This window comes from Labeo rohita, chromosome 8, assembly GCF_022985175.1.
Source record: "Labeo rohita strain BAU-BD-2019 chromosome 8, IGBB_LRoh.1.0, whole genome shotgun sequence".
In the NCBI taxonomy this organism is placed as follows: Eukaryota; Metazoa; Chordata; class Actinopteri; order Cypriniformes; family Cyprinidae; genus Labeo; species Labeo rohita.
In genome coordinates this window covers 6,362,490-6,374,645 of record NC_066876.1, presented here as the reverse complement: position 1 = coordinate 6,374,645, position 12,156 = coordinate 6,362,490, and the positions used below count along the sequence as shown (strand labels likewise).

General features: G+C 33.5%; 1 protein-coding gene across 1 annotated transcript in view; it reads left to right on the top strand.

Moving 5' to 3' along the window:
• Positions 1–8,088, top strand: part of cabin1 (calcineurin binding protein 1) — a 124,554-nt gene extending 116,466 nt beyond the window's left edge. Inside the window, exons 36-39 of the mRNA XM_051117010.1 lie at positions 10–295; positions 2,937–3,092; positions 4,384–4,568; positions 6,275–8,088. Of these exons, the coding sequence (XP_050972967.1) occupies positions 10–295; positions 2,937–3,092; positions 4,384–4,568; positions 6,275–6,418 (771 nt within the window). The 3' untranslated portion in view covers positions 6,419–8,088. The remainder of the gene's footprint in view (positions 1–9; positions 296–2,936; positions 3,093–4,383; positions 4,569–6,274) is intronic.
• The last annotated feature ends 4,068 nt before the right edge of the window (positions 8,089–12,156 follow it).

Here is a 12,156-nt window from a genome sequence, read left to right as displayed (position 1 = left end):
GTTTCTCAGAGCTCCAGTGATGCACCCAGCACTCCCAAGTTTAGTAAAGACCAGCGAGACATCTTCTTCCCAGCATCGTTCTCCACGCCGTGCCTCCACTCGCACACGTACACAGCATCAACGCAGGACGGGGAGGCCAAGCTGAGCAAGACCCCTCGACCGCTTCTCATACAGCCGCAGACACACAGCACTCCAACACAGATCTACTGCCCGCCCTCCAGCCAACCCGACCAATCACAACAGCGGAAGACGCCTAGCCAACCAATAGCAAGCATGGCCTTCTTGCCTCAAACAGGTATGGCATCTATAGGTTTCTTTTTTTTTGTCTTTTAAATGATTTAAATTATTTGAACATAAAAGAATCTGCTGTGTATAACATTTAGCATATTATTCGCTGCATATTGTGCAATGTGTGCTGCATATACTTCCTAGTGAGTGTGCAGGTTTAAATTAGTACAATTATCAGCCATTCAGTTATCATCTCAGAATTACACTACCATGCAAGTAAGATTTTTTTTGTGAAAAAAATTAAACCTTTTATTCAGCGTGGATGCTTTAAATTATAGAAGCCTGTTTCCGACACTAAATTTAAAAAAAAATAAAAAAATAAAAAAATAATAATGTGACTTTTTATCTCACAATTTTCTAATAACTGCGAATTTACAAATAACTGTGAATTTACATCTCGCAATTCAGATTTTTTTTCAGAATTGTGAGACATAAACTCACAATTCTGACTTTTTTCATGCAATTGCGAGTTTAAATCTTCATATGAAGTCATAAGTTTATATCATTGTGTGATATAAACTTGCAGTTCTGAGAAATTAAATCAGAATTGCATTATAATCTTGTAATTGCATGTTATAAGTCAGAATTACATGATATATACTCACAATTACGAGAAATAAAGTCGCAATTCTGAGATATAGTCAGATTTTTTTTTTTTTTTTTACTTTTTTCAGAATTGCAAGTTTATATCTTGCAGTCTATTATATTAGTCAAATATATATTATTTTGCAATTGTGCGTTTATTTTGCAATTCTGAGGAAAAGAAGTCAGAATTGTGAAGAAAAAGTTGCAATAACCTTTTTTATTTTTATTCAGTGGTGGAAATGGGCTTCCATATTAAATTGATTTACAGTGAATATAAAAAACATTTACAATGTTACAAGATTTTGATTTCAAATAAATGCTGCTATTTTAAACTTTCTGTTAATCAAAAAATCCAGTTTCCACAAAAATAAGAAGCAACACAACTTTTTTCATCAATGATAATAATAAATGTTTTTTGAAAAGCAAATCAGCATATTAGAATGATTTCTGAAGGATCATGTGACTCTGAAGACTGAAGTAATGATGCTGAAAATTCAGCTTTGCATCACAAAAATAAATTACATTTTAAAATATAATCAAATAGAAAGCGGTTATTTTAAATTGTAATAATATTTCACATTATTACTGCTTTTAATGTGTTTCTGATCAAATAAATGCAGCTTTTGATGAGTATAAGAGGCTTGTTTTAGAAACATTAAAAAAAGTATCAACCTCAGACTTTAAATGGTAAATATGGTTATTTTCTCTTTTTATTTCAGTTTTCTAGACTACACGTTTGATAGTCCAAACAAATAATGAGTAATAAAAAGACAAAAGTAATTATCTACATTTAGAATGTCAAATTGAGAGCATGGAATTGTGGAATACTGTATTCTGTACAGTATTCTGTACTCTGTTGTATACTAGACATTTTGGTAAAGGCATAGTAGGACATGTAGATGTTGAATGCATACTGAAAAGTTGCAGGGTATGCACAGTAGATTACGTACTATATAAAAGTAGTATGGTAGTATATTATTTCAAACACACCCTTTTGAGTAGCTCCTTTGGTTGTCACTCAGTTTACACATGTGTCCAGCAGAGGGGGTGTGTGTTCAAGAATTTATTTGTTCTGTTTATGATTTAAACTTTATGTAACCACTGCATGCTGGGAATCAGTGTGCAGCTTGTAACTTTGCCAAACTTTCATTACTAATAGAGCAAGTTGTGTCTGTTCTCACATAAGATGCATGCGAAGACAGACTGGCGTTTAACGGGTGTGTTCGCTGTGTCTCGTTCAGGCTGATGTGTTCTATGTTCTGTACTTCGTGCTCAGTTGCTAAGGAAACAAGGATGAAGTGCCCAAGTACATGATTGTGTTAAATGTGCATGTATACGACAGAAAGGCCCTGTGTGTGTGTCCTTGAGGCCGAATGAAAGTACATGCACTACTACAAAATCACATTTGTGTCAATCAGCTCAGTCTTTGAAATGCAGTCACAGTTTGTACCTCATGAGATGTTATGTCAAATGACATTAGGAGTAAACATGCATAGTCATCGTAAACATGCTTAGATGCACACAGACATGCTATATCTGGCACTGTATTATTGATTACTGCTGTGATGTTTACAGTCAGTGGTTATTAAGCTGATTAAATAATGATGTCATTCTCACAACCATAGTAACCTCAATCCTTGACAACACTGTACCTCAGACACATTTTATTGACTGAAAAATAATGCCGATATTCTAAATAACCTTAAAAAAAACCTGAAATAAAGTGTAGTTATTAGAAAATGGTTAAACGTCTTAAAAATGTATTTGGTTTTAATGTTGCTTCTGCAACTAACTGAAATAAAAATTACACTAATCAGAAATATAAAAAAAATAAACAAATAATAAATTTACTAAAAATGAACTAAATTTTTGAAAATAAAAATTCATTCAAAATACTAATAAATACTATAATAGTACTGAGATGCGTTATGTACTTGATGCATTAATACAGAATTCAGTTGATGTTACGCTTTAAAAAAAAGGTTTGAATGTGGCCCTTGTGATCAGATTTTTGGGTCTAAATGATCTGTTTACTAATGGCACATGTCTCTGTGTCTGTGCAGAGGACAGAGAGGAGCCGGTTACTGAGGGTCTGCTGTACCGCCAGCAGGAGTCCCATCTGTGCCAGCAGATGAAGATGGCCACCGTCTCTCAGATTCACAGCACACAGGAGTGGGCCGGTCATGAGCCCCCGTCCTGCTCGACACACACCAGCACAGGTGACATGCTCACTTTTTCACAAAAATGTGAAGCAGCACAACTGTTATCAAACATTGATAATAATCAGAAATGTTTCTTGAGCAGCAAATCGGCATATTAGACTGATTTCTAAAGGATCATGTGACACTGAACATTTGGGGGATGGACGGGGCAGGGGTGCCGGTACCCAATGGTACTTTTTCTGGTATTTTATTGTCTGTATAATAACAAAAACATTTATTTTAGTGAAAAAAAAGAGTCCAAAACTCTGTTTCAACATTTTGAACAAAAGGGCTAAAATGTTTTTCTTTCTCTTTTTCTATTTCTTTCTTTCTTTCTTTCTTTCTTTCTTTCTTTTTTTCAGAATTTTTTGTGTTCTAATTTTTCTGATAATCAAATGAAACATTTATTTATTTTTAATCTAATGAAAATTAAACCTTTTTATTTTGGGGCAAACAAACAGAGGTTTACTGTTAAAATTAATACACGGAAGAAAATTTGTGTGAATATTCTGTTAAAAAGTTTTAATAATAATTGTAGAGTTTTTTTTCTACAATTAAGTGGTTAATCTGGTTGTAATATTTATTTCTATCATTTAATTGTTTTATTTAAATTGGCCAGAAATAGAAATATATAAAGATGTACATTATACTGTACAAAAGTAATACAAGAGTAATATATTTCTGTTACATGTTAAACATGTTATTTTGACAGGTTGCCATAAAGTTACTGTGTGTATACAGTATGATATGATGCTAGTTTTCTCAAATGAAATGGTAAAATTCACATGAAATGACTCTCACAGTAGCTCTGGAGATGAAATTCATGTGTTCATGTCGTCATATAGTGAGACACAGAGGCCGAAAAACACTGCAAGCCTCACATGTGCTTCAGTATTTGTGTAGTAAACAAAACCATGTTTCCACCATTTATACATACAGAGCCAACTCTGTAAAAAAAGTCAGCTTAAAATAATTTGTTACCCTGCTGCCTTAGAATATTAAGTTACGTTAACTAAAATAAGTTTAGTTAACTTGAAATGTTAAGTTGTACTAAGTAATTTTTCAAAAACACAAAAAAAAACTTGCCAACCCCAAACTTTTAAACATTAATTGAATCATTTGGTATCTACTATTATAAATATGCATTGATGTTTACATATAAATAATTAATGCTATAATTAAAATATTTTAATTATTAAATTATATAACACCTACTCATTCTCTACTTTAATTTTCCACATTTTTAGAATATTAATAATTACCGCATCTAAACTAACACATTGCTTTTTTTTTCCATGAATTTTTACAGACAGTGACCAGTCAAAGCAGGGAGATGCAAGTCGCATTCGGTCCAGAATTCCTCCCAACATGCCCAAACTGGTGATCCCCTCCACAGTCACTAAATTCCCCCCAGAGATAACAGTGACGCCCCCCACGCCCACCCTGCTCTCCCCGAAAGGTAGCATCTCTGAGGAGACCAAGCAAAAACTCAAGGTTGGTTTTTTTTTTTTTTTATATATCACTGAACCCAATATTCATTCCCTTCACTATTCAGATAAAAGCAAATAAGCTTTTTGCAATATTTAGACATTAACACAATCAGTGTTGGGGAGTAACTAGTTACATTTAACAGCATTATGTAATTTAATTACAAAATAAATGTAACTGGGTAACACTTTATTTTAAGGTGTACTTGTTACACGTTACATGTACCTACTATTAAAATAACAATTAATTTTGCATAAGTACATGCAAGTAACCCTAAGCCAAACCCTATAGTAAAAACATGTATTTCATTAATATTATTCAGTACTTAAATGTATAATTACACTGTAACAAGGACACCTTAAAATAATGTGTAACTTGTAACAGTCACTTATGAAAATTTTCTGACACATACAGATTTGATTGACTTCTTTCCAAAATTGCACTGACTGCTTTAAAATATGAGACGCCAGTCTTTCAAGAGTTTAAGAGACAGAATATGACACAAGCTTATTCGATAACTATTTTATGTCCTATTTGGGTTTAAATTAACAGTTTACCCAAAAATGGCAAGTCTTTTATCATTTTCTACAGTTATATGACTCATAAGACTTACTTTTTTCTTTGGAACACAATAGGAGAAATTTAGTAGAATGTTCATGCTGCTCGTTTTGGAGACCAGAGGCTGTAAGGCTCCAAAAATGACAAAAAAGCACTGAAAAAATAGCCCATGTGCACTATATTCGAGGTTATTTGATCCTTTTGGATGAGGAACAGACTGAAATTTAAGTAATTTAAGTTCTGCTGCATCTCTTAAATCTCATTTGTGTATAAAATAGTATGTCAAGACTTGGAAACACTAGATTTTTAGTGAATAATGAGAGACATTGTGGTTTGTTCTTTAACTTAAGACTATTAAATGGTTTCTGAAGGCTTCAAATATGCCGCTCAAGCCATATGGACCATTTTTATGGTGCTTTTCGTCCTCTTAAACTGGTCACCATTCACTTACATTGTGTGGGAAAGAGCAGCATGAACATCCTGCCAAACATCTCCTTTTTGATGAAAAGATGTTAAGAATATGAAGACAGAAATGTACTCTTTTTTTATTTTGATTTTTTCAAGCATAATGCCAAGAAGTGTGAATCACAGATGTGTTTTGATGAAAAGGCCTAAAAATGGTGCTGATCCCTTATTTTTGGCTTTTTAAAGTTATGTTTAAATGGAAAGTTCAGTTCTTTTATCATTGTCTTGACTTATATTGTTCCAAGCCCGTATGACCACTTTGTTTTTTCAAGGCATTGTTAGATGGTAGTGTTTGCTGTCATAGACATGCAGAGATTTGATTTAAAAAGTATCATAGCTATTAAAATACGTCTTATGATTCAGTATTCAAGCTCAGAATAAACTCGCCAATAATCAGTGCTTTAAAGGTTTGAAAATGTTAACAGTTTAGAAACATTTAGAAAAAAATGTAGAAATTTTAATTAAGAAGTAATCAAAATGTAATCGGTTTCATTACTTTAATAAGTAATTGAAATAGTTACACTACTTATGTTTTAAACTACTACATTTCCAAAGTAACCTTCCCAGCACTGTCATCAATGACCCAAAATGTATTTGCACACTTTTAGAAATAAATATTTTTGGATGCGCTGTAGATCATCAGATGCTGTATTAAAATGCTCTTTCTCTTTGTCTGTTTTTTTGGTCAGAATGTGATCCTGTCCTCTCAGTCGGCAGCTAATGTGAAGAAAGACACTCTGGCTCAGCCCGCTTTAGAGGTGCAAGAGACGTCGAGTCAGGAGTCCTCTCTTGAAAGCGAGTCGGATGAGGAAGACGACTACATGGACATTTGAAGGGTCCAGCTTTGAGCCGCACTGCTGCAGAACTCTCAAACCGAGCTCTGAAGCAAAATCTCCTTTTTTTTAAATTGTGTAGCTGCAGCTAATCGTCGACGGTTGTCTTCGTTCGTTTTTCTATAGCGCGTTTTTTCCGCTGTATGCACGTTTTTTCAGCGAAAGGGCTTTTTTCCTACCCTGGCACTTGTGTCCTGTTGGTTTTGCGCCTCTGCTGCTAAGCATGGACTGGGTTTCTATGTCGTTCTGTTGTTTTTATTGTCGCGTACGATCCTGCAAAGTGCCATTCTTACTCAATGCGACGCTCACACAGTGGAATCATAAAAAGTCAGTAGAAAATTGTTTCCTGAAGAATGGATTATGTGATATTGACGGTTTGTGTAATGCAATTTACTCACTCTGAGTTTCTTGGGCATTAAATCCATCACGAAGTTGTTTACAGATTTAAGAGGAAGTAAATTGCGCTTGACATTTGGTCAGCTCAGCGGTGTAAAATAAACACGATTCATATCACTACCAAGTTTCAATGGCATTGCAACCAAATGTGGAATATCCCCTCAAGACGTCAGCATGCAAACGTGACCGTATTTTCCAGCCGTGCGGACGTGTATCTCTGTTTTCCTACGTGTGTGCTTGTACGTGTGCTTTTTTCAGAGCTGTGCTGCCTACACAAACAGCGTGCATGGAGCATCATGTTTGATTGGTCGTCCACGCTTTAGCTACTGGCTTTTTAAAGGGGACTTCTACAAATTTAGGATTCTTCACAGCACCACAAGATTTCAATTTAGATATTTTTTATTATAGATTACTGTGTTGGTAATCTGTCAGTTGTGAAAATATCAAATTTTTGGAGTATTTAAACCACCACAAGTTTCATTTCAGTTTTTTTTACTGTTCATGTCTCACATTCTTGACATAATTTCACATTTTCATAAGTAGTTTTCCATTTGAGGATCATAAACAACAGCGGCTGAAAACGCTGCATCACCAGCACTGAAAAGATGTGACTTTTATTCATATCACAATTGAAATGAATGTGATCTAACTAGTTACAGAAGTTAATGTTATTTTTATTTTTTTCGAAAATTATGCCAAGATGTCTGAATCACAGATAGTGAAAATTGGTGCTGATCCCTTATTTTTGGCTTTTTAAAAACATCTTTAAATGGTTAAATGGGAAGTTCACCCAAAAATGGCAGTTCTTTCAGTCATTTACCACATTTATATACTTTTTTTCTTTGGAACACAAAAGGAGAAATTTAGTAGAATGTTCATGCTGCTCTTTTCCATACAATGAAAGTGAATGGACACCAGAGGCTGTAAGGTTCCAAAAATGACAAAAAACACAGGAAAAAATAGACCATGTGCACTATAATCAAGGTCATTTGATACTTTTGCATGAGGAACAGACTCCATAGTATTTCAAGACTTGGAAACACTAGATTCTTAGTGAATAATGAGAGAAATTTTGGTTTGTTCTTTAACTTGAGACTATTAAATGGCTTCTGAAGTCTTTAGATATGCCACTCAAGCCATATGGGCTACTTTTATGGTGTTTAAAAAAAAGTTCCAATATGACTTGTGCACTATATTCTAAGTCATTTTATGCTTTTGCATCAGGGACAGGTTTTTTAAGTTATTTAAAGTCTGCTGCAGCTCTACAATGTCATTTGTGTTTTTTTTTTTTTTTTTTGTCTTCTTTTTGGATATTAATATGTCAAGACCCGGAAACACCAGATTTTCAGTGAATAGTGAGAGAAATATTTTTCATGGATAATGCCAAAATGTCTGAATCGCAGATGTGTTTTGATGAAAAGGCCAGAAAATGGTGCTGATCCCTTAAAAACATCTTTAAATGGTTAACTGGAAAGGTCACCCAAAAAATGGCAGTTCTTTTATCATTTACTACACTCATATTGTTCCAAACCCACATGACGTACTTTTTTTCCGTGGAACACAAAAGAAGAAATTTAGTAGAATGTTCATGCTGCTCTTTTCCATACAATGAAAGTGAATGGAGACCAGAGGCTGTAAGGCTCCAAAAATGACTCAATGCACCAAAAAAATAGCCCATGTGCACTATATTTAAGGTCGTTTGATACTTTTGGATGAGGAACAGACTGAAATGTAAGTAATTTAAGTTCTGCTGCAGCTCTTAAAAATAATTTGTGTATAAAATAGTATGTCTAGACTTAGAAACACCAGATTTTCAGTGAATAATGAGTGAAATTTTGGTGTGTTCCTCACTTAAGACTATTAAATGGCTTCTGAAGTCTTCATATATGGCGCTCGAGCCATATGGACCACTTTTATGGTGCATTTTGCCTTATTTTGGAGCCTTTCACTTTCAGTGTATTGGAGAGAGCAGCATGAACATCCTACCAAACATCTCCTTTTTGATGTCAAGATGATAAGAATATGAAGACAGAAACTTAATTTTTTTATTATTTTTTTCAAGGATAATGCCAAGATGTCAGATGTGCCACAGAATCACAGATGTTTTGATGAAAAGGCCTAAAAATGGTGCTGATTCCTTATTTTGGCTTTTTAATGTTATCTTTAAATGGTTAAATGCAAAGTTCACCTAAAAATGGCAGTTCTTTTATCATTTACTGCACTCATATTGTTTCAAACCCTTTTTTCCGTGGAACACAAAAGAAATTTAGTAGAATGTTCATGCTGCTCTTTTCCATTTGCCAAAAATGACGAAATGCACAGAAAAAATAGCCTCATTTGTGTAAATCAAAACTTGGAAACACCAGATTTTTAGTGAATTATGAGAGAAATTGTGGTTTGTTTTTTCACTTAAAACTATTAAATGGCTTCTGAAGTCTTCAAATAGGCCGCTCAAACCATATGGACCACTTTTATGGTGCATTTTTCCCTATTTTGGAGTCACCATTCACTTTCAGTGTATGGGAAAGAGCAGCATTAACGTCCTGCTGATCCCTTTGGCTTTTTAAAAACATCTTTAAATGATTAAATGGAAAGTTCACACAAGAAATGACACGTATTTTGTCATTTACTACACTTATATTGTTCCAAACCCATATGACATACTTTCTTCCGTGGAACAGAAAAGGAGAAATTTAGTAGAACATTTATGCTGCTCTTTTCCATGCAATGAAAGTGAATAGAGACTAGGAGCTGTCAAACACCAAAACATTGTCCAACATGACCTGTGCACTATATTCTAAGTCATTTCATGCTTTTGCATGAGGAACAGACTGAAATTTAAGTAATTTAAGTTCTGCTGCATCTCTCAAATCTCATTTGTGTGTAATATTAGTATGTAAGATTTTCAGTGAATAATGAGTGAAATTTTGGTTTGTTTTTTCACTTAAGACTACTAAATGTCTTCTGAAGTCTACAAATATGGCGCTTAAGCCATATGGACCACTTTTATGGTGCATTTTGCCCTTTATTTGGAGCCTGTGGTCACCATTCACTTACATTGTATGGAAAAGAGCAGCATGAACATCCTGCCAAACATCTCCTTTTTGATAACAAGATGGTAAGAAATTGAAGACAGAAACTTACTTTTTGGGTAAACTGTCCCTTTAACCAAAGAAAAGTGCCCAAATGTTAGTTATTTTGAGGTGTGTGGAGTTTTGTTTCAATTTGGAGTAGCACTGCTTTATCTTGGAGCATTAATGATCAGTGATTTTCTTTTTCTCGTGACGTGTTTGTACGTAGACGTCGCTCATGGGTGGTGCTGATCGTGTTCTCCCCCCACCAGTTCATTTCCAGTTCTGTCATAACGAAAAATTTAGACGGAGGAATGTTTTTTACTGAACGTTTTCTACTTGTAGACGGATAAATAGCTACCAGTATTTTTTTGAGTGCGGAATTTTTCAATATAAGACGAAAAGACTTTGAAGGGACGAGATGTTTTGATGCAACGAGCATGTGTGACCAAACTACCTGTAAACAGATAAAGAGATGTTTCTATTTTTTCCTCTTTGTAAAATAATATTTTGTTTGTTGTTGTCTTTTGTATGCTGTCTCTATGCTTGTGTTAAGAATGTAAGGCGGCGGCAGATGTGGATATGTCTTCTCGTCTCTAGAGACGGGAGGTTTTCTGTGCTCTTTGGAGATGTAATGGGGTATTACTGTCCTCAGGCTTTTTTTTCTGAGAAGGTTGATATTTCTGACTTGCTGCATTGATGATATCACAAAACCAAAAATACACTTACAACATTTTTACCTGGTCTTTGTTTGTTTGGTTTTTTCTATAAAATCTCTCCACGTTTTGACATTGGCTTCCATGAAGAGTTCTTGGAAGTGATGTCATCATCTCCTCAAAGTCGTCTAGTGAACCTCTTGGGCCGAAGACCACCCCGTCTCTTTTAGCTAGGCCATGTCAAAGGCCGAGTCCAGGCTGGTGTGAAGCCCTCAGACTTGAGGAAGGCCATTAAGACCCATTAGCAGTTCCCAGAGGTTTCTTATGAAGTGCTGCCAATGTGTCATTTAGTCCCTTTGTCAGGCACACTACACTGAGGGTTTGTTTTCTTACATACAGGACCAAATGTGTGTCAGATCTTTTTTTTTTTTAGGGGATGTGGGGGTAGGTGGTGATTGTTTGCCTCCTGTGTGCGTCTGGTGGCCTCCATCTGACTGAATACTTATGAGTCATAATGTATATTAGGACTTTGATCTAAATTAAGGTCAATATGTAGTTTTGTAATTATGTTGGGTCATCGATTGAGGGAGTTTAGGCAAGCGCTGTAAGGAAATTGGCCTTTAGTTAAGGTGAATGAGCCAATCATACGTGGCCTCAGGTTATTTCTTGTAGTAAATGCTCAAATGGCAATGACAACATGTCCTGACCTGTTGATGCCATTGTAATCATATGCTAAATATAGTGGAATAAAAAACAGATTTATAAACAAAATCTAAATAATACTAAAAAGTATTATTTATATATATATATATATATATATATAACTTGAACTTAAATGAACATAAAAATTTTGCTTTGGCACCTAATTTAACTTTAAAACAATTAAAACAAATGCTAAATAATAAAATGAACTACTTTGTTGCTATTATTTTTAATGTACTTTTTACTACTAGTAATAAAAAATAGTAGTTAAAAAACAAAACAAAGACTAAAAAAAAAAAAAAAATATTACAATATATACTATAAAAACTATATAAATAATACTAAAATAACACTGCAGTGGGTAATTGAACTATTAATAAAAAGTAGTAAAAAAAAACTAAATAAAAAAAAGACTAAAAATGAAAACTGAAAATATAAAAACAATTCAAAATATTATAATACTTACTATCAAAACTATATACATAATGCTAAAATAACACTGCAGTGGGTTATTGAACTACTATTAACAAAAAAGTAGTAAAAAAACAAAAACAAAAAGCCTAAAAATGAAAACTGAAAATCTAAAAAATTCTAAATATTACAATACATACTATAAAAAGCATATAAATAATACTAAAATAACACTGCAGTAGGTAATTGAACTACTGTTAATAAAAAAAAAACTAAAAATGAAAAGTGAAAAAAAAAAAAAAAAAAAAAAAAAAAAAAAATATATATATATATATATATATATATATAAAATAAAAATATTACAATAGTTACTATAAAAAGTATATAAATAATACTGAAATAACACTGTAATTGGGTAAATCGGGTAATTGAAGTACTATTAATAAAAAAAATGTAAAGAAAAAAGGACTAAACATTAAAACTGAAAAAAAAAAAAATCTAA